This window comes from Pteropus medius, unplaced genomic scaffold (assembly GCF_902729225.1).
Source record: "Pteropus medius unplaced genomic scaffold, Ma_sr-lr_union100, whole genome shotgun sequence".
NCBI classification, from domain to species: domain Eukaryota; kingdom Metazoa; phylum Chordata; class Mammalia; order Chiroptera; family Pteropodidae; genus Pteropus; species Pteropus medius.
This window is the reverse complement of record NW_024350923.1, coordinates 5,221,061-5,243,471: the sequence shown is the minus strand read 5'-3', so window position 1 is coordinate 5,243,471 and position 22,411 is coordinate 5,221,061. Positions and strand designations below refer to the sequence as shown.

The 22,411-nt window shown below is 51.3% G+C and overlaps 1 protein-coding gene across 1 annotated transcript; it reads left to right on the top strand.

The window, feature by feature from the left end:
* Window positions 1-733: 733 nt before the first annotated feature.
* Window positions 734-14,003, top strand: SART1 (spliceosome associated factor 1, recruiter of U4/U6.U5 tri-snRNP). Its single transcript, XM_039840842.1, has 20 exons — window positions 734-1,163; window positions 2,984-3,041; window positions 3,417-3,472; window positions 4,040-4,166; window positions 4,290-4,395; window positions 4,624-4,701; window positions 4,833-4,932; window positions 5,024-5,166; window positions 5,288-5,494; window positions 6,168-6,292; window positions 6,374-6,510; window positions 6,610-6,752; window positions 11,202-11,375; window positions 11,481-11,591; window positions 11,908-11,995; window positions 12,538-12,628; window positions 12,737-12,872; window positions 13,500-13,589; window positions 13,693-13,814; window positions 13,919-14,003. The coding sequence occupies exons 1-20, from the start codon at window positions 845-847 to the stop codon at window positions 13,935-13,937; spliced, it is 2,430 nt and encodes an 809-aa protein (XP_039696776.1). The 5' UTR covers window positions 734-844; the 3' UTR covers window positions 13,938-14,003.
* Window positions 14,004-22,411: the final 8,408 nt, after the last annotated feature.

Genomic DNA, 22,411 nt, shown 5'->3' with positions numbered 1-22,411 from the left:
GAGTCCGGTGGGGGAGGCGGACCTTTAAAGGGGCGCATATGTCACACTGTAACAGAGGGGCCAGCAGATGGAGCAGCTGGGGCTGGAGAGTCAGGAGGGATTGTGTGAACTGGGCTTCTAAATGACTTCAAGTTAGAGCCCCTCGCTTAAAGGCAAAATAAGCTCGCACACACAGATGCACCGAAGTTTGCACTTTATTTCAGAAGGTTCACAGACACACAGAAGCTCGGCTGGAGCTTCTCAGCAGTTCAGAGCACAGGTTAAAAAACCCAATCCAGAGAACGAGGGAAAGCAACATTTGCTGACAATACTGGTTACAAGGATTCGGAGGCTGGGCTGCGGAGCTCGGGCTCCGGAGCAGCACAAGCTTGCGTCGTCCAGCATCTGACTGAGGCACAACTCCAGGGAGTCCACAAGGAGGACGCCTATTGGAGCGGAAGGAGCTGTCCACGGAAAATCCGTGGAGGCAGCGAGCGTCCCACGGCTCGGGGTATGCTAGCGGTGGGAAGTCGGGAAGGGCTTTCTAGCTCCAGAAATTGGCTTAGACGTCCCTGAAGGTCGTATATATAGTTCTGGGACCCCGTCTTCTCCAGACCGGGTCCGAGCGCCTGGAGGAGCGAACGCGCACCCTGACCACCACCCCGCCCAAAGCGGCCGCGGTTGCGCAGTCGGACTCCGACCCCGGTCTTCCCATAAGCCTTTGGGGGCAGGGTCTGAAGGGAACGACGGAAGCAGCCGCTCTCGGTTTCCGGCAACACGACAGGCCCGCTGGGCGACCCGGAAGTGTTTCCATTTTGCGTCGTCGGGGCTCGGCGGCGGCCGGGCTCGGGGCGGACGTCCAAGCATGGGGTCGTCAAAGAAGCACCGCGGAGAGAAGGAGGCGGCCGGGACGACGGCGGCAGCCGGCACTGGAGGCGCCACCGAGCAGCCGCCGCGGCATCGGGAGCACAAAAAGCACAAGCATCGGAGCGGTGGCGGCGGCAGCAGCGGCGGCGGCGGCGAACGACGGAAGCGGAGCCGGGAGCGGGCGGCCGAGCGCGGGGGCGGGCGGCGCGGGGCCGAGGCCGAGGCCCGCAGCGGCGCGCACGGGCGGGAGCGCAGCCAGGCCGAGCCCTCCGAGCGGCGCGTGAAGCGGGAGAAGCGCGATGACGGCTACGAGGCCGGTGAGGGGCGGGGCCTGCGCAGGGGGCGGGCCGGGGGGGTTGTCCCGGGACCCGCGCGGTCCCGGGTGTGGGGGCAGTATCGGCCCAGCATTCTAGGCCGAGGCACCCCCAGGCCCTCTTCGTCAGCACTTACTTAATAAGGGTTTCCTTACGGTTACTTGGGATTCAAGGTTGTCATTCTCTAATCTCTGCGAGGGCGGAGGTTCTCTCTGTTTTTCTCAATTGGCTCATCGTAGGTCCTCAATAAGTGCATGGAGCGATTGAATGAATTAGTGAATGAGTGAAGTGGTATCCGTGTGTGCAGAGGCAAGAAAAAACTAAGTGTCGGGCTCACAGTAGAGACGTGAGGCAGTAAGACAGGCAGTGGCGCAAACACAGGTGCAAACCCGTTATGAAATTTACACTTCGTCTAGAGGGTGATAGGGAGCCATGGATTTGAGTTGGGAAGTGAGTTGATCATATATTGATCAAGGGTAGTCGAGACTGGAGGCCAGGTCAGGGCTGATGGTGGCCTGCACCAAGGCAGCAGCAATGGGATGGAGAGATGTGGACAGATTGAAGAAAGAAGTGTTTTGGAGGAGGAATTAACACCCTTGGATGAGGGTGGGAAGAAGAAGAAGGAGTCGAAGATGACTCAAATTCTGGCTTGAGCTGCTAGTAGGTGGGTGGTGCTGTTATCTACTGAAATTGAGGAGTTTGGAAGAGAAGCAGACTTCTCGGGGAAAATAATTCCATTTTGGAGAGTGCCGCATTTGATGTGCATGGGGGAGGCCTGGGAGGAACCCAGGTATAGGCTGGATAGAGCAATTTAGGAGTCATGAGTATTTAGGTGGCAAATGAAGTCCCCTGAGGGAGTAAGAAGCCAGAGTCAGGAGTAGAGCCTGAGAAATGCCAATACTTTAGTAGTGAGTGAAACAAGATACTATCAAAAAGGGAGGAAAACCTTAGAATCATGTGTCATGGGATCTGTGGAAAGGGAGCACTGCCACAAGAAAGGAATGATCAGCAGTGTCACACACCACAAGAAATCGAGCAGAACCAGAGCTGAAAAGAACCCGTTGGTTTCAGAAAATAAAAAAATTGGTTTCTTCACAATTGGAGAGAGCCTGGAGGTGTTGGGACCCAGGGTCCAGGTAGGAATAAAAGTGGAGGAGGTAGGTTGTGGGGTGGGGATGCAGGAAGGCTGAGCATGTGGCGGCAGCTGGTTCAGTGAGCTCCATCTGAGGATGTCTAACTTCTTTCTGTTCAGCGAAGTTATTTGCTGTTTGTGAAGTGAGTGGAGGAAGTTTGAAACGCTTCTTTATTTCCGTGTCCCCAACATCCAACACACAGCAAATACCAATGAATGTGTTTCTTGACACAGTCATACGGCCAACACGGTCCCTGCCCGGTGAGGAGAAACAAACCCAGAAATGACTGACCATGCTGTGGAGTTTGGAGAGAGCAGTTCATTTTGATCAGTAATCGAACAGGACTTCATGAAGGAGGTGGCACTTGATCTTGGCGTTTGGATAGGATTTTGTCAGGCCAGAGAGAGCAGTGCAGGTTGAAAACACGATACATGAAAGTGGAGAGGTAGCAAAGTGAGGGATGCAGAAAGCTGGACTTTTGGGTCGAGAAAGGAAGGCGCCTAGAAGAGGCAGAGTTCTCAGTGACTGGGACTCGGGTAGACGGACTGATGGGTGGGAGACGACTGCTCTTTTCCAGCATCTCAGCCAGGCCCACATACCGGCGAGGGCTCTCTTCTGCCCTGCAGCTGGAGCCAAGGGGGTGGCTTTTGGGCCCTGTGTTCGGCTCCTAAGCTGTGCTTCTCATTCCAGCTGCCAGCTCCAAAACTAGCTCAGGAGATGCCTCCTCACTCAGCATCGAGGAGACCAAGTAAGTACCAACTTCTTTATGTTTCTGCTTTTTTTTCTGAGTCAGGTGGCTGTGGAGCAGCTGCCTGGGGACGCTTTCACACACTAACGCGTTCTGGTTTAAATCAGAAGTGCCATGTGAATCACGCAGGCTAACCATTTATGTTATAGAAGAGGGCACTAAACCCCAAGAGGAAGGATAGCATTCCGCCGGTTAGGGCCAGGCCAGGCCTAGGGCCGTGCTCCCTGATTTGGAGGCCAGTGCCCTTCCCAGAGCTCTGGGCCGCCGGGCTCAGGCCTTCTAGATGGAACCCCATCCTGTTTTCACCCCCGTCTGTCCAGAAATGAATGCCCGTTTCTTTGACAGCTCTTAACACTTTGTATCGCTTACTTTCAGTAAACTCCGGGCAAAGCTGGGGCTGAAACCCTTGGAGGTCAATGCCGTCAAGAAGGGTGAGTATGGGGCTGAGGATGAGGGCGAGGGAGGGCACATGAAGAGGTCACTAAAGAAAGTGGGGTTAGAGCACAGGTTCAGCACCAGTTAACAGGCATGCGTGTGTGCATATATGTGTGCGTGTGCACGTGTGAGTGTGTGCACGCGTGTATGCACGCCACGCACTCACCCCCAGGCATGGCGCTCCTCCTTTCGGTCATAGTGGGGATCTGACAGCGAGCTCATTCTTTAAGTTTGAACATTGGGCATTGCTCCTCTGGCTGTCAGGTAGCAGCATTAGGTGGCCTGAGAGATGCGCACCGTCGCTACAAACCGATCGGGGCTGTGCGGGTGTTAGTTATCCTTTCAGCATGATTTGAGACTTTGGAAGGCGTAGAGGGTCCCGTTATGCTTTTGGTGTGACATGAGGGTGTGGGAATAAAGTGGGCGTAGGGAGCTGAAGGATCCTTCCTCCCTCTCCTGGCCCCTTCTGGCCTCCTGAGCTGGAAGGGGGCAGGGTGAGTGGCTCCCTCCTTTCCCCACCAGCCATGGGCAGGCATAGCCTCACGTCTGGGCCCTCCTTCCAGAGGCGGGCACCAAGGAGGAGCCCGTGGCAGCCGAAGTCATCAACCCCATGGCCTTGCGACAGCGAGAGGAGCTGCGAGAGAAGCTGGCGGCGGCCAAAGAAAAGCGCCTCCTGAATCAAAAGCTGGGGTGAGGGGGTCCCATCCAGGGTGGGCAAGGGAAGGGCCTGAGGAGGCTGCCAGGGAGCTCTGGAGTCGGGATGGGGGGAGCAGGAGCTGGGCTCCCCAGAGGGTCACTTTCTTTCCTCTTCAGGAAGATAAAGACCCTGGGGGAGGACGATCCCTGGCTGGACGACACTGCGGCCTGGATCGAGAGGAGCCGGCAGCTTCAGAAGGAAAAAGACTTGGCAGAGAAAAGGGTGAGGACCTGTGGGGGGTGCTTGCTCAGTGCCTCTGCTGCCCTGACTGGCGGGTGAGGCTGGGCTCAGAGAGGTAGCAGGTCCGTGGTCAGTGGCATCTGCTTTGGATTCTCAGAGGCTCGCCTGCAAGGCCTGCCCTTTTTGCACTCCCATTTTATAAAGCCCCGCGTGTCTTCTGGTGATCCTGAATGGCCTGAGGTCGTAGGTCACCCCGCTCCTGTCCCATAGGCCAAGCTGCTGGAGGAGATGGACCAAGAGTTCGGTGTCAGCACTCTGGTGGAAGAGGAGTTCGGGCAGAGGCGGCAGGTGACGCTGCTGTGGCAGAGGGCACTGAGGGTGCAGGGGAGGGGGTGTCACTGCTGTCCATGGTGCTGGGATCCCAGGGCTTGGAGGGGTCAGGGCTCCTGGCTTGGCTGGACCTTCCGCCTCCCTTCCAGGACCTGTACAGTGCACGGGACTTGCAGGGCCTCACCGTGGAGCATGCCATTGACTCCTTCCGGGAAGGGGAGACTGTGATCCTCACGCTCAGGGACAAAGGTGGGTTGGGCTGGAGTCCACTGGTTGGGGGCACAGGTCCTGCCAAGTTGAGGGCAAGTGTGGATGGCCGCTGCCTCTGCCCTGTCCCCAGGTGTGCTGCAGGAGGAGGAGGACGTCTTGGTGAACGTGAACCTGGTGGATAAGGAGCGGGCAGAGAAAAACGTGGAGCTGAGGAAGAAAAAGCCTGACTACCTGCCCTATGCGGAAGACGAGAGCGTGGATGACTTGGCACAGGCAGGCCGACCGCGTGGGGGCTGCGGCCGAGAACGTCGGCCGTGGGGACTGTGAGGAATTGGTGGCTCTGTGGCTTTTGGGGAGCCAGGCTGGGTCCCAACTTGTACCTCTTGCCTTGCAGCAAAAACCCCGCTCTATCCTGTCCAAGTACGATGAGGAGCTCGAGGGCGAGCGGCCGCACTCCTTCCGTTTGGACCAGGGCGGCATGGCCGACGGCCTTCGGGAACGCGAGCTGGAAGAGATCCGGACCAAGCTGCGGCTGCAAGCCCAGTCCCTGAGCACGGCGGGGCCCCGGCTCGCCTCCGAGTACCTCACGCCCGAGGAGATGGTGAGCCCCGCAGCCACTGCCCACACGTGGAACGGGGCAGTGGCGCTTCCCGCACCTCGGGGCTCACGTGCTGCCAGAACGAGCTGAGGAGGGAGGTCCAGTGTGCGTTCGGTGCTTGGTGCTCCACGAGACGCGGTGGTCGGCAGCCCTGGGGGGTGCTTTGGGGAGGCGGCGAGTTCATGTTCAGCTCTGCCACGTAGCCAGCTCATGCCTCGGGCGAGTCATTTAACTGTGAGCCTGAGGTGCCTCATCTGAAATGAGGTCGGCGGGAGCCACCTCTTGAGGCCATGGCAAGGATTACTGATGATGCGGTAAGTGGTGATCCACAGCCAGATGTGGATTTTGCCTGTGGGGTGACTGCGAATGCAGAGGTGGACAGCCGGCTCAGAAGATTGCTCGGTTAAGTGGTTAAGAGCAAGACTCTGGGGCCAAACTACCGAGGTTGACAGTCCTGGGTCTCACATGTAGGAGCCGGGTGACCTTGAGCAAGGTACTTAATCTCTCTGCCTCAGTTTTCCTCCTCACACAGGACGATAGCCACTCGCACCTTGCGTCTGGTCCCCGTGTGTGAAGTGGTTGGGACAGCGGCTGGCAGAGGAACGCTACAGAAGCGTTTATTCTCGTGGGCTGTGGCTGCTCTCCTTCCCCCTCTCACGTCTCTCTCTTCCCTTAGATAACCTTTAAAAAGACCAAGCGGAGGGTGAAGAAAATCCGCAAGAAGGAGAAGGAGGTGGTAGTGCGGGCCGATGACCTGCTGCCTCTTGGGGACCAGACTCAAGATGGAGACTTTGGTTCCAGGTGGGCTTGGACACGGGGGTGGGGTATGGGGCTGGGCCGGCCCAGAGGCTGATGCTCAGTGCAGAGGCCTTTTCCCACCAGACTGCGGGGCCGGGGTCGGCGCCAAGTGCCCGAGGCAGACGAGGAGGCCCAGGAGGAGGACGAGGAGAAGGAGCCCGTTCCTCAGCCGCCCCAGTCAGATGACACTCGAGTGGAGAACATGGACATCAGTGACGAGGGTGAGGGGACGCCAGCCAGCTGAGGGTGGGCAGAGGGGCAGGGACGAGAGCCCAGGGTCCAGAAGGAGGCTCTGAGCAGGCGTCGCCTGTTTCCACCAGAGGAGGGCGGAGCATCGCCATCTGGGTCCCCAGAGGCGCTGGAGGAGGACGAGGCAGAGCTGGAGCTGCAGAAGCAGCTGGAGAAGGGGCGCCGGCTGCGGCAGCTGCAGCAGCTGCAGCAGCTGCGAGACAGCGGTGAGAAGGTAAGGGGCCCTCGGGGCTGGGTTGGGCGCAGGTGGTTGTTGGTCTCAGGCTGAGTGACAGGTGTGTCTGTGGTGACCTGTTCTGACGAGCACATGACTTGGGCCATTGTAGGCAGCACCCACATTATGATCTCAACTTCTTTTTTGTTTAACGTCACGTATTAGTAAATTTCTAGATTTCTGCAGCGTTTTCAATGTGAGATGCTTTAGTGGTCGGATGCTTCCCTCTCTCGTTTTCTGTGCATGTGCGTCGCGTGCCTGCTGTGAGTAAGGAGTTAACCTGGGGGCTCGGGGTCCCTGGTGAACAGGACAGCCAAGGGCCCCTGTGCTTATGGAGCTGACTTTCTGGTTGAGGCTGGGGGAGAAGTAGCAGTGAACACGGGCAGACTAATTTCTGACAGTGATTAGAGCCGGACAGAGCAAACAGGATGAGAGAGTAACTGGAGGGCTGGAGTCTTAACGCAGGTGTTCGGGGCCGACCTTTTGGGGCTACGTTCGAGCTGAGAGGAGACATTGTTGCAGAGATTCGAGTGGAGGTGGGCGGACTGGGTAGGGTGGAAGGGACCGGACAGCAGATGTCCTTTGGAGCAGTGACCTTGGAATGCCTGAGGACCAGGCAGGCTGGCGCAGAAAGAGGGCGCGGTGGTGTGAGCCGAGGCGGAGAGGTCAGTGGGCCCTCGAGGCCGTGACCGTCACTGACCCTCACGGGGCACTGACATGAGCCGGGCGCTGCTTAAGTGGTTTGTGTGTTGATTCATCTGATCCTCACAGCAACACCCTCTGAGGAAGGTTCTTTCTCGCCGTTTTACAGGGGAGGAAACTGAGGCACTGGGCAAGTTGCCTTAGTTGACATGACTAGCAAGTGGCAGAGATGGGGTTCAAACCGCTTGACTCCAGAGTCCACGTTTTTAACCCTATACCTGCCACCCCGGAGAGAGCGGGGCTGGCGCAGTGAACCCAGGCTGCCCTCCACGGGCACAGAGGAGAGGCAGGGGGCTCCCGCAGAGGTAGGAAGAAAGCCACAGGAGTGACATGTCACTGAAGCAAGAGGGGGGTCTGAGAAGAGGTAGTCGGAGTGTCCTGACACTGCCCGGAGGTGGTCAGATGTGGCACAACCGAGACCATTCCAGTGGATTCGAGAAGAGAATTGGGAAGAGCCGGGAGTCAAAGTGAGGGCTGCAACTAGGGCAGGAGTGGACAGACTTTCTTTAAAGGGCCAGAGAGTAAATATTTGAAGCTCATGGTCTCAGTGCTCTGCTTCTGTAGCGAAAGCAGCCGCAGATAGCATGTGTGTGAAGGGACATGGCTGGGTTCCAAAGTTTATAAGAGCAGGTGGTGGCCCATCGTTAGCTCTCCCTGCTCTAAAGAGGGTTAGGGAAATGGGACAATAGCTGAAGGGGCTGTGAGTTGAGAGAAGTTTTTTTTTTTTAAGGATAAAATTAATATTTTATTCTCATTCATAACCAGATGGGCGTTGAGTATAGTCTTTCCTTTTTGTAAATTAAAACAATTACAGGATTTAAAGAGCCGATGGCTGGTTATGTTTTCAGAATAATTAGATTAATTCATTGATGGTGGATTCAAGTTTTTCCTTATTAGCTCCAGAGAATTTGCCCACCTTTTGTCCATTCTTAAAAAACTGGAAAGTTAGTATGCATTTGACTTCACATTCTGAAGCAACATCCTGATAGTCATCCACATCTACTTAAAGGAACACCATGTTGGAATACTTTTCAGAGAGAGAATGAAAGAAAGGCTTGATCATTTTGCAAGGGAAGCTTTTTGTACTTAATGGTTTATAGCATTAATATTTTAAAATTATATCCAAGAATCATAGAGTTTATGGCCGAAAGAATCGTAAAGGTTATGAAGCCCAGTGGTTCCCAGCCCGGCCGTACATTAGAATCACAGAAGAAGTTGTTTAAACATACATGAGCCACACCCCACACCATTTACATACAGAAAAGTTGAAAGAATATTACAGTGAACACCTTTATACCTGTTATGTTCAGTAATTATAAACATTCATCACAGTCCTTTGTGTGTCTCTTTTTCGATCCACTGGAGGTACGTCGCAGACATTGTGACACCTAACCCTTAAGTACTTCGGTGGGCATCTGTAAAAACAAAGACGTTCCCCTTCATAGCCACATTGCCTTAAAAATTCCATAAATGCTGTAAAATAGCCAGTCCGTATAGCAAAATTTCCCAGTTATCTTCTTAAATGTCTTTTTAGTTTTTTTCCAGTGTCCAACCGAGTTTCACACCCTCAAAGGAATGTTTTTAGGTGCTGGAGATTCTGGAGTATTTGGTGCCAATCTGGGAGAGAGAAATTCGTGATGGAATAGGAGAAGGAAGGAGTTATTTTCAGGAGGAAATCCTGAAGGAGCGGGCAGGGATGGGACCGAGAGTGCACATGGGGGTGGTCTTTGACACCAAGCAGGTCATGTCGTCATTTACTTCAGGAGGGAGGGCAAGGGAGGAGACAGCACATGCAGGTAACTGGCTGGGGATTAGTTGCAGGAGCTGCCGTCTGATTGTCTTCATTGAGGAGGTGGCAGAGGTGGCAGGGTCAGGGTGGATGTGGGGGTTTGAGGAGCAGTGGGACAATGGAGAGCGGAGGCCAGACACAGCCAGGGAAGAGGGGAGGCACTGCTGGCTGCTCACTGGGGACCGGCAGGGGCTTTCCATTGGCAGTAAGTGGTTGTGAATTTAAAGTGGTGGTCAGCACATTAATGGGTTTCTTTAGCTCATTCAGCTGCTCAGTGTGGTCAGCTGAGTAGGCAGTGGTTGGGATTAATCAACCACTGGGTTGATTAATTGGGTTTCGAGGGAGAGGCGGGTGTCAAGAACACATGAAGAATAAAAATCGACAAAACAGGCATAGGCAGAAGACCTGAGTAGGCATTTCACAGAAATGAAAGGATAAATGGCCAACGAAATACCCAGTGAGGTGCAGCTCCATCAGTGATCAAGGAAAAGTGAACTAAAACAATAATATACCAGGTCACACCCACACTGTGCGGCAAAAATTGTCAAGGTCTGACAATATGGAATGTAAGCGAGGATGTGGAGCAGCCAAAATTATATACTTTTCATGGACGTAGGAGTCTAATCAGATTGGGAGGACATCGACGTATTATAGAGTGAAAGTGTGTGTGTGCCTGACGGCCCAGCAGTCCCCACCCCCGAGCATGTGCTCCGGAGGAACACTTGCCCACATGCATAGGAAACAAGCATCAGATTGCATGTGGCCGTATTACGTGTGAGCAGAAACAGTGCATCCTCGGCGCACTGGATAACTACATTGGGGAGTGGTAGCCTCATCACGAAAGATGATTCTGTGGTGAAAAGCTAACGCACTGCAGCCCCTCATGTCAAGAATAATTTAAAAAATTTTTTTTAAAAAAGGAAGTCATTGAATTAGTATGATTCAGATTATGTAATGTCGAAAGACTGCACAACAAAACAACGCTGTTTGTGGATCAGGTCTTGTGTGATGAAACTAAAGAAAAGCCAGTGAATCACGACCGCAGATCCGGGGCCTGAAGGGGTATTAGTACCCAGCCCGGGCGATGGGTTCGTGGGTGTTTGTTTAGTGATTGTTTTTAATACGTATATATGTGTTTGATACAACCCTTTTATGTTTATGATGACATTCATAAAAATATGGCAGGGAAGGGGTATGGAAGTGGATGCGGTGACTAGAAACTTCTTTAAGGAGATTGCTGTCGGTGACAGAGCAGTGGGGCTGTGGGGTCAAGGATTTTGTAAAAAAGGGGCAATCCCAGATAATCCTGGTATGCTGACAGCAGTGACGCAATGAAGGGGACAGTGGGTGCAGTTGGGGGGATAATGTCAGGAGCTGAGTTCTGCGGGACCTCAGAGCCATGCCTGGTAGGAGGGTGGCCTGAGGTAAGAGTCGAGCCGGGAAGGCAGGAGGCGCGGGTGGCTGAGGAACTCAGTGCTGGAAGCCCGTGGAAGTTCCACCGGGCCCCTATGGCCTCAGGGAAGGGATTTTAGAAGTGAAGTTTACACTGAGTTCTAAAATAGCTGTTTGCCAGGTGAAGAGTGGGTGGCAGGGGAGTGACAAGAGGCCCTGGTGTGCTCCAGGTCCTGGAGGAAATTGTGCAAGGTCAAGGTCATGAGTTAGGGGCTTTGGAGAAGGGCCGGCACGAGCCTGGTCATGAAGAGCCATGTAGGGTTTTGGATATGGATTCAGAGAGCAGTAGGGAGCCATTCCGTTGCTGGCTTAGAAGCAGAGGAGTGACCTAGTGAGGTGGGTGCAGGCGCAGAGTGGAGCGCGGACCAAGGGCGGGGAGGACATAGAGCCGTCAGCCAGTGGGAGTGGCTCGTCTTGCTGCCACCAGGGAGGATCTTGGGGTCCTGGGTCTCAACGGCACCTCCCCAGAAACTTCTGGGTTTGCCCACAGCTGCTCCCTCCTCCAGGTGGTGGAGATCGTGAAGAAGCTGGAGTCCCGCCAGCGGGGCTGGGAGGAGGATGAGGACCCGGAGCGGAAAGGTGCCATCGTGTTCAATGCCACGTCCGAGTTCTGCCGCACCCTGGGCGAGATCCCCACCTACGGGCTAGCCGGCAACCGGGAGGAGCAGGAGGAGCTCATGGTGGGTCCCCAGCAGTGTCAGCCCTGCCAGGCCCCAGTGATGAGCCCCGGTCCGCATGGGGCAGCTGGCTGGGGGCACCTGGGCTGATGCCGGTCTGCCCTCCAGGACTTCGAACGGGATGAAGAGCGCTCGGCCAATGGCGGCTCTGAATCTGATGGAGAGGAGAACATCGGCTGGAGCACAGTCAACCTGGATGAAGAGAAGCAGCACCAGGATGTGAGGAGGGGGAGCAGCGAGACTGGGGTGGGAGGCTAGAAGAGCCTGGCTCCAGCCCCAGCTGTGCCCCGTCCTGCTTCTGGGACCTTGGGCCAGTTACTCCAAGTCTCAGAGCCTCAGTCTCCTCATCCATAAATGGCGCCTGTAAATCTCTTAGGGTTATTGTGAAAGTTAAACGAAGCATCTCGGTGCACAGGGCCCGGGGCGTGGAAAGGACAGCGGGCATGTGTGGTGGGGGTGACTGGTGGGGAAGCGGGGCGAGAAGAGCCCGTGTGGCCTGCTCACCCGCTTCCTCACCGCCGTGTGCCGCCCCCAGTTCTCTGCCTCCTCCACCACCATCCTGGACGAGGAGCCCATCGTGAACAGAGGGCTGGCAGCTGCCCTGCTCCTGTGTCAGAACAAAGGTAAGGGGCTCGGGCCACTGTGAGCCTCGGCCGGGCTGGGTGCTGTGACAGCCAGGTGCCGGCATGACTTTCTCTGGTCCCCTCTGTCTCCCTCATTGCCAGTGCTGTGAGCTGCTCCCCAGGACCACTCCTGCACCTGGCGTGGGGCAGTCGCAGTAGCTTCTGGCTTTCTGCTCTGCGTCACACCATTTTTGATGGCTTTGCTCACATATCCTCCTATGAAGCACCATTCATCCCTGAAGGCTCATTGTCTCCTCTGGGGAGGAGTGGGGGGACTTGAAGCAGTCCAGGCTGTAGCACAGAGACCCTGGCACTAAGTAGGGTCCCAACTCTGCCGTTTCCTTGGTCGGCGGCCCTGGACAAGGCCTGATGACTCTGGGTCCGTTTCCTTCATCTACAAAATGGGCTCATGTCTTGACTCTCACAGCACGGCTGTGAGAGTCCCACAGTGCGCGCTGTGCAGTTGAGGGCGTCAGGCCTGTCTTGGGGCTGTGCCCCTCTGACGGGGTGGGCAGCCTGGGATCTCACTACCCGCTTCTCAGGGCTGCTGGAGACCACGGTGCAGAAGGTGGCTCGGGTAAAGGCGCCCAACAAGTCCCTGCCGTCAGCCGTGTACTGCATTGAGGACAAGATGTGAGTGTGGCGGGTGGAGGCTCGGGGGCTGGTTCCAACTCTGGATTCCCAGGAACCCAGGCAGGGTGGGTAGTGGCTGGCCCTGAGGTCCCGTCTGTCTCGGGCCAGGGCCATCGATGACAAGTACAGCCGGCGGGAAGAGTACCGGGGCTTCACCCAGGACTTCAAGGAGAAGGATGGCTACAAGCCTGATGTTAAGATCGAGTATGTGGACGAGACGGGCCGGAAGCTCACACCCAAGGAGGTGAGGGGGCCTCCGAACGGGGCCACGGGGGCAGAGCTGCACCTCGGTCTTGGCTGCCTGGCTCCTGGCTGGGGGGACTGGAGAAGTGTCACAAGTGCTGGGCCTTGGTCTCTGTTTCTCTGGGGGGACAGAGCAGTTCCCCTCACAGGCCTGGCGGCAGGATCAGACAGGTGCCTCGGTGCCTTTGCCCACCTGCCCTTAGTGGCTCAACCTGCCCTCAGGGCCACCGTTCTGGCGGGCAGTGTCCAGGCCGTGGACTGACTCCTGTGCTCTCACAGACACCCTAGGTCAGGCTGGCGGCCCTGGCCTGACTCTCCAGCCCTATCGCTGCCTCCCTCCCCCAGCCCACCAGCGCTCCGCGCTGCGCTCTCCCTGGGTTTGCTGCCCTGCCCCTCCGCCCTAGGTCACCTGGTCTAGCCTCGGCCCAGCAGGTCTCACTCCAGGGCCTGAGTGCCCCCAGCGTAGCACGTCCCTCTCCTGAGCCCGTCTCCCCCACCTGGGGGCCCCGCAAGGCACCCTTCCCCCATCTTTCCATCACACGGGCCCAGCACTGGGTAGGGTGTCACCACTCCTCCCCTGCCTCGTGGGACACGAGTGCTCTAACGCCTTCCTGCCTTGTGTCCCCAGGCTTTCCGGCAGCTGTCCCACCGCTTCCACGGGAAGGGCTCAGGCAAGATGAAGACTGAGCGGCGGATGAAGAAGCTGGACGAGGAGGCGGTGGGTGGCTGGCGGGGACGTGGGGTGGCCTCCCCTCTGTTGGTGCTAGGGGGCTGGTGCTGGGGCCTGCTTCTGCCCAGTGCTGACTGGCCGCTGCCCACAGCTCCTGAAGAAGATGAGCTCCAGCGACACGCCCCTGGGCACCGTGGCCCTGCTCCAGGAGAAGCAGAAGGCCCAGAAGACGCCCTACATCGTGCTCAGTGGCAGCGGCAAGAGCATGAACGCGTATGTGAGGGGCGGGTGGCGTACGTGAGGGGTGGGTGGCGCGCGCTGCGTGGGGGTGGGGGGCTGCCCCTCTCTGCGGCCTCACGCCTGTCTTCTCTCTGCAGGAACACCATCACCAAGTGAAGCCGGCCTCCCTTCCCATCCCCTCCCCAACTTTAATATTAAATAAAGTTCCCTCCTTATTTTTTCCTCCCTGGTCGTGGTGCAGATTCCAGGGTCAGACCTGGGAGGAAAGGCAGGCGGTGTTGGGAGAAGCATCAGCGCCGCCGCCCTCAGGTCATGGTCAGCTCTGCGACCTCAGCCAAGTCACTGCACTTCTCTGAGCCTCTTTGCCATCCATTTATTCACCTAGAATTCAGAGGTGAGCAAGACCCTCAGAGGTGGCTTAGAGTCTGGTCTCTGCTAGGTGAGACCTCATCATCGGATGAGACAAATAACTAAATGAGATGAAGGGGGAGAACTAGCCTGGATCCTCTCAGATGGTCTTCCACCCACACCCTGGGCCACAGCCAACCAAAGAAGCCGGCTCGTTTATTTTCTCAGCTGGCCTCCCCCCACCACTCCTGGCATGGTAGTACATGTCCTGGCTGACCGTCGAAGGTCAGTTTATCCTCTGTAAGCCTGGCTTTCAGGTAAGAAGTGGAAGGTGTTTTAGAGGTTCGGTCCCCTGATCTCCCAGCCTCCAGTGCTACACAAGTCACCGCCCTCTGGGCCCGGGACTGAGCAGCCTGACGGTCAGGAACTGGGCTCTGCGCAGTGCGGACGTGCCACCCCATGTTCCTTGCTCCCTTCTGCCCCCTCGGTCTGTGTGAATAGTGACTGTCCTCAGGGCGGGAGTTCCTTACCGTGCCTCCAAGAGGAGTGTCCCAGGTAGTTACAGCAGGGAAGGTGAGAGTCCTCCAAGTGAGTATGCAGCTGAGGCATGTGCAAGAGCCCTGAATGGGGACAAGTGGCTCCGATGGGGGTCGGACAGACCTGGCACCAGATGTATCTCAGATGGTTAAGATTTTTTTTAAATGAAACCAAAAAATAAAAAAGTGAATTTGAAAAAAACCTGGGTGGGAAAAACGTAAGCAAAGGACAAAGTGCAGTTGCCTTAACTGATTGCTTCGATGAGTTTCGATGAGTTTTGCACGGCAAAGCCGTCCAGCGTAGTCACTCTCTTGAGCCTGTTACCTCCTCGTTTTGAGATCTGATTCTGATTTTTCACTTGGGCTGCTTCCTCCGATCCCTGAAGATGGTGCCCATCTAGACTGGGTCTAGGATTTGGGGAATCTCAGTTCATTTTCCCCAAAAGCCTACGAGGCCCATCCGGGGTTAGGCAGTCCACTGTCCCTGGCGTGGTGGCACCAGCCCTGGCCAAGCTCGTGTTGAAGCTCACGCCTTACCCTCTGCAGGCAGTGGCCTATTAAGAGGCTACCACCATCGTCAGAGCCAGAGGTACCCGGAGCCTTGTCTAGAGAAACTGGACCGGCATTGAACCAGCCAGGTCTGGCCTAGGACGCTGCCTAACTCTGACCTAGTGACCAGACAGACAGGAAATGGCGAACCAGGGACCTGGAGGGCCTTCCAGAGACTGACCTCCATCTTGGTGCGCTCTGGCTGCTTCTTCCCCAACCATGCTGCTGGTCCCCAGGCCAGGTGCTTGCCCTTCCCTGCTCTGAGGCATGCTAGGGCCTCCCCAGGCTGTGCCTGCCCACCTGGTCACCAGGCCAGGTCTCCTGAACTCCCAGTTCTGACACATGCCCTAGCCTTGGGAGCCCTACTTCCTTGGCTCCCCAGATGGGTTAAGAGCTGCTTCCTCCAGTAGCTCAGTGATATCTCAGTGTTCACTTTTGCCTTTTCAGAGATCTTATTAATAATTTTTTACATAAAATTCTCGTTCTTAAAGTAACTGATAAAGTTTCAACCTCCTGACTGGGCTGACTGATATAGGCAGGCACCAAGTCCTTATGCTGAAATTAGTTTTGAAAGAAAAAAAAATCAAGAATTTTCCTGCCTCCCATACTGAGCAACAAAATAGCTGATAATGGAAAGCTTTTCCCTATAGAAAAATTCCAGCTAAGAATACAGAACTATAATTAGAAAACCACCATTTTGCAATGCCTAATTAACGATGGAGGCAGTGATATCAATGACTGCTAAGCCATCAGGTGAAAATTGATAAGAAACTTTATAACATCCATCTTGCCAACAATTGGACCCACATCCATTTTCACATCATTACAAGCAGAACGTGCCTCCCAATGTGATGCAGTAGCATCACCTGTGAAATGCTCAGGTTTACCTACCAGTTTCCAAGAAAAATGGAGGACAGAAGAACATATTAGACCACTAGGATGCAATCAGCCAAATCGGGCATGGGGGGAAATCTACAGGCAAATGAACTGGTTTCATCAAAAGTAAAGGGCATGAGAAAAGGTGCAGGAATGTTTAAAAAGACACAGGAGACATTCAGAGGGACATGGTGTAGACGTTTGAATCCTGAGTCCAACAGAAACATACCTGAGAAATTTGAATAGACTGGTTACTAGATATCAAGGAATTAATTTTGTTGGGTATGATACTGGCATGGTGGTTAAAAGAATCCTTATGTTAGGGATATGCATACATCTGCATGTATTATACACATTACATGTGTATGCATGTTATAATAAATACAAAATAGCAGGACGCGATGAGATTAGGATTTGCTTTAAGTTACTCCAACATTAAAAAATAAAGAATATGGGGAGTGGGGATAAGGACTAGCAAAATGTCGATCATTGAAGCTGGGTGATGGGCACAGAGGGTTCATTATTTTATTCCCTCTACCTTCGAGAATGTTTGAAAATTTCCATTATAAAACTTCATTTAAAGAGAGCAAAAATGTTGGCTTAGCAACAGAAAAAATGTACATGTGTTCAGCCAAACAAGAATGTTCAGAACAGCACTATTTATAACCATCCCACACTGGAAATGACCCATATGCCCAACAGAATGGTGGATATTTATATAATGGAATGAATAATATGGGTGAATCTCACAGACATCTATGCTACGAGAAGTCAGCATGTCGTTTCTGGAGGTAGAGACTGAAAAAGCAAGAAGGGCCGGAGGGGCGATGATGTCAGAGGACAGATGATGGATGTCCCAGCTCAAACAGAGAGGAACTTCTTCCTCCACCATTTTTTTTTTTCTATTCAGCCCTCAATGGATTGGATGAGGCCACCTGCCCCGGTGAGGGGGACCTCCTCAGTCTACTAATCCAAATGCGAATCTCTTCCAGAAGCACTCACACACCCAGAAACAAAGTTTTACCAGCTGGGTATCCCTTCACCCAGTCAAGTTGACATATAAAATTAACCATCATGAGTCGCCTAAAATGGTCTAGAAGAGTCCTTTTCTACTTAAACAAAACCAGTGGTTTCAATTATACACAAGTGATACTTTCTATTTATCCTGCTTTCTGTTGTTTTTCTCCTTTCTTGCTTTTCGAATGATTTCTTAATTTCTTTTTACTGGCTTGGAAATGACACACTCCAGTTCTATCCTGTCAGAGATTACCCTTAACATTGTCACATGTGTATTAACAGTCTAAACTGTTAATAGATCTCCCTTCTAACTATACAAAACTTTCAGAACCCTTTAATTATAACTGCTCCCTCTCTAGTCTTATGTGTTTTAAATTTTTATAAGAGTTTATTTGAGCCAAACTGATGACATATGCCATGCAGCAAGAGCTCAAATGCTCCAGAGAATAACAGATTTGCAGCTTCTTTTATGCATTTGAGATGAAGGAGGGGAATAAAGATTGGAGAAAGCAAGGCAGGGATTGGATTAAGTCTATTTAACATTCTGTGCTGTCTCGAGGGTGGTTGTAGTTTATTTCAGAGGTGTGTTAATTTCTGGATATGCACAGAAACAATGGACAGGGCTGGCTTAAGGCAAAGATAAGCCTTTCACTAAAAAGTTATAGGTCTGGGACGTGGCTACCTGCCATGAGCTGCCCGGTTAGGAATTTATGATCAGATCACCCTGTGAGGTCACTTTCCATAGAACCTCTTTCCTTTGTCTACAGTTCCCCTTTTTGGTCAGATAATGCAGCCTCACAGGGCTAGGAAGGCTCATTTCTAGAAAGTCTCATACTGCTAACACCTGGTAAGTGAATTCCCCCTGGGGCTGTGGAACTTGTATTACCAGGGGTGCGCCAGTCACAGCTGCTGTTGGACCCTTTGGTTGTACTGGGACTGCCATGTTACCAAATTGCATAACTCGGATGGACAGTCTGCGGTGCTGCAGCCCCAGGACAGTGGCTGGCTGCTGGTTGGACGTGCTTACTGCGACCCCTGCTGGTCGCTTCTATAAATGTTGACAGAATTCCAAGCCAGGCACGGATTATACCTCCTCACACAGGCCAAGGTCATGCAGTGAAACTATAGAGCATACCACAGGAAGGAAGAGAGTGTTTCTCATACAAAAATTAGTAAGAACAGAGTGATACCCAGCACCATCTCATGCTTAACGACCTGGACTGGCTCATAAAGTTTCTGGTACTTGGCACCTCATTGTGAACTAGTGAGAGTTACATAACAAAGTGGATATTTTAGTATCGTCAGACTCTAACTGGAGAAATTGCTGCCACTGCTGGCACTTGGTAGACAGCCTTAGACATTGCTAATGCTTTATTCATCTCTGTGTCACCAGGCAAGGCATGCAATGTGCCTTTACACCTTCCACAGGGACTCTGGCTTCTCTTGCCAAGTGTCATCACTGGACCAAAGTGGAGCACTAACGGCCACTGTTGGTGTCCTGACTTTCAATCACACCGATGATACTACTGAGAAAACAAACCCCACTGTCTTGCATGCCTCAGGTACAGGTAGGCAGAGGTGGTTGGGTCTCGAATGAAGACAAAATCCAGGGTGCCGCAGCCCCAGTGAGCTCCTTGGTGGGTATCTGGATCAGTTGCTGGTCTCGCGCCTCCAACAACAGAGGAAGAGGCCCTATACCAAGCCAGTTTCTTTGTCCTTGGAAAGCAGCATACTCCACATTTAAGAATTTTACTAAGGCCTTTGGACCGGGCTACCAGATGAGACTAAGTCCGAATGAGCCCCTGCAACAGGAAGCTATAGACCAATCCCTGCCACTGGGCCCCGTCTCCCTTCAGATGCCACGGACTTAGTTTCAGCTTCAGAAATTATGTTCCAGCAGCTCTCCCTGGCCCGCAGGGCATTTACATTTACGGACTTCTTCCTGTTGTTGAAAAGTGCATGCTCCCACACATATCCCCTCAGCATGTGACAGATTGGTGTGCTGGCCAGATTGCAACAGCCAGCACCTGCAACCCTCTGCCTGAGGACTTTCCCTGGCCACTGGAGCCAGTCTGCCCACACTGCTCTCCACCCACACGTGGGCTGACCCATAGCTAACGCTCCCAGGAGCAGCCCTTCACCAATGCCTGGAGGGAGGTCGTGGAAAATACCCAGCTGCCTGGCCCCTCGGGAGCTATCGCTGAAGTGTGTTAGACACTGACTCCCAAGTTGTCTATAAAGGAAATTTCCAGTATGGTCACTTGTACTTTAAACCTGCCACAGAACTGAACTTGAGCTGAAAGAAAGAACACAATAGACAGGATACGCAACAGAAGGGATACACTTTAGGAATGAAACAGAATTAGAAGACCAGATTAAGAAAATCATCTAAGAGAAAGGATTGAAGAAATAAAAAAATGTAAAAAAAGCTAAGAGATATGGAAGATAGAAGGTGCTAACATCTGAATACTAGAAATTCTAGAAAGAAATATAAACATGGAGGGAGAACATATTTGAAGAAATAATGGAGACAAATTTCCTGGAATAAAACAAATATGAAGCACCTTGGATCAAAAAAGCCCAAACAGTGCCAAGAGAGAAATGAAATTATTCAGACCAACATACACCATATAGAACTTTAAGAATATCAGTGCTAATGCTTACAAAGAGAAAAAGCACATCGCACGCAAAGGAACAATAATCAGATAGACATCGGAATTTCAATAGCAACACTGGATGCAGGAAAACAAAGTAGTATTTCAAGAGTATTAAAGGAAAGGAATTTAGAACCTAAAACTTTATGTCCATCTAAACTGTCATTCAAATATGATAGATGGGTCCCAATATACTCATTGTTACAATGAGTTAAATGGATTAAACATATTTAAAAGATAAAAGCATGAGGATGTAGGCAGATCGAAAATAAAAGGATGGAAGATGACTTATCAGGCAAAAGTACTAATGAGAAGAAATCCGGGGTAGCTACACTGACAACAGATGAAATAAACTAAGATAAAGAGCAACTGTAGGAATGAAAAGAGTCACTCCATAACAAAGCGTTCAAGTCACAAAATGAGATGGCAATTTTGAACATGTTGTATTTTAACGAAGAAATCGTTAAATTCATCTCAGGGACCCACTGTTAGTGAATGTGGATAGGTGTAGCTACCTTGGAAAACATTTAAGCACTGCCTAAAGTTGTGACAGCAATTCCTTGCCTGTCCAAGAGAAACTCTCCCACACGTACAAGAATGTTTACAACAGCAAAAACATGGAAAGAGCCTGAAGGTCATCAGCAGAGGAGTGAATGGATACATTATGATATAGTCCCACCAGGAAAATATTGACAGTCAAAACAAATGAGCTACAACAACATACGGCAATGAGGATAATCATAAAAATCTATGAAAGAAGTCAGCTCCCAAATGTGACATTTGGCATGTTAACTTTTTCATAAGGTTAAAAATACTTTCAAAAACTCTTTAAAAACACATGTAGATACAAAAAAGACATATAAAAAGAAAACAAGGGCTATGAAATTCAAGATGGTTATCGTGAGTGGGAGGACAGAGAATGGAATGGGTGGGGTAAGGTGGAGGCATATGGTTGCTTGGGTTATTGTCTAAGTCCTAGCTTTTGTGGCGCTTACACTATCAAAAATAACCAACTAAATATTTAAATATAATTTATGGACCAAAAATAGAATTGTAATAGAAATTAGAAAACACTCAACTATAATTAAAATACTAGATACTTCAACCTATTGGAATGACTATTAAAAGAAAAAAACATGTTGGTGAGGATGTGGAGAAACTGGAACCCTTGTGCGTTACTGGTGGGAGTATAAAATGGTGCAGCTGCTAGAAAACATTATGGCAGTGACTCCTTAAAAAATTAAATAGAATTACCACACGGCACGGCAAATCTACTTCTGGGTATATGTATCCAAAAGAATTGAAAGCAAGGTCTCAGAGAGGCATTTGTGCACCCACAGTCATAGCATTATTCACAATAAAAAAAGAATCCAAATGTCCAGTGACAGGGGAATGGATCAACCAAATGGGGCATGTACATATACATAGTGGAATATTATTTCACCTTAAAAAGGAAGGAGATTCTGACACATGCTACAATATGGATGAACCTTGAGGACTGAATGCTAAGTCCTCAATAATAAGCCAGACACAAAAGGACAAATACTGTATAATCCCACTTATCTGAGGCTATCTAGTTAAACTCATAGAAACAGAAAGCGGAATGGTGGTTGTCAGGGCCTGGGGAGGGGAGTGGTTAATGGATATAAAAAACGTTCTGGAGATTATTGCACAACAATGCAGATGTTCTCAACACTACTGAACTGTACGTTTAAAAATGGCTAAGATGGTAAGTTTTTCCTTGAAAATGTAACTGATTCAAGAGCAGAAACCTAAGCAATCTATTATAAAAATCTAGAGTTAGAAACCTACCCATCCCCCAAAATGCTAGGCACAGTTGGTTTTACAGTAACAAATGCAAAAACGATATGTGTTGTGTGTGTAGAGAAATATGGTAAAATGTTATAAATTGGTGACCCTGATGAAGGGTACATGTGCTTATTTCAGAATTCTTTCACTTTTTCTTTAGGTTTGAAAATTCTCTGAAGAGTTTGGGGTGGGTGAGGCGGTAAAGCTGAAAAATAATGAGCTAAGCACCCAACCAAAAGGGTTAGAAAAAGAACCAGAGAATAAATCCAAACGGAGTGTAAGTACAGGCGAAATACGGCAAGAGTGGGAATTAATGAAATAGAAGAAAGCTAACAATAAGAAATGACAACAAAAATTTGGTGTTTAGAAGATACATCAATAAATAAAATTCTGTCAAGATTGACAGGATAAGAGAAAGCACAAATAAATAATACTTGATGTAAACAACGGGACATAATTTTGGATACAGTCAAGATTACAAACATAAGACAATTCTACAAACAATTTTATGCCAATAAATTAGAAACCACATAAAAATGAGAATGTACGAAAATATTTTTCTTTGCAAATGTAACTGATTCAAGAACAGAAACCTGAGCAATCTATTATTAGTAAAAATCCAGAGGTAAAAATCTACACACCATCCCAAAAATGCCAGGCATAGCTGGTTTTACAGTCAGTTTTACCAAAAGTTTTAGAAATGTAAAACGCCAATCTTATATATACACTTGTAATGAAAATAAAAGAAAACACTCTCCAATTCAATTTAGGGGGTTGGCATAACCCTGACATAAAAACCAGACAAGGGCAGTACAGTAAAGGAAAAGCTTAAACCACCTCA

Bases quoted from the DNA above. Each gene is read 5' to 3' on its own strand.
- SART1 (XM_039840842.1), top strand. From the start codon at position 845: ATGGGGTCGTCAAAGAAGCACCGCGGAGAGAAGGAGGCGGCCGGGACG. The intron at 5,495-6,167 runs GTGAGCCCCGCA...CTCTTCCCTTAG, and splicing joins ACCTCACGCCCGAGGAGATG to ATAACCTTTAAAAAGACCAA. The intron at 12,629-12,736 runs GTGAGTGTGGCG...GTCTCGGGCCAG, and splicing joins TACTGCATTGAGGACAAGAT to GGCCATCGATGACAAGTACA.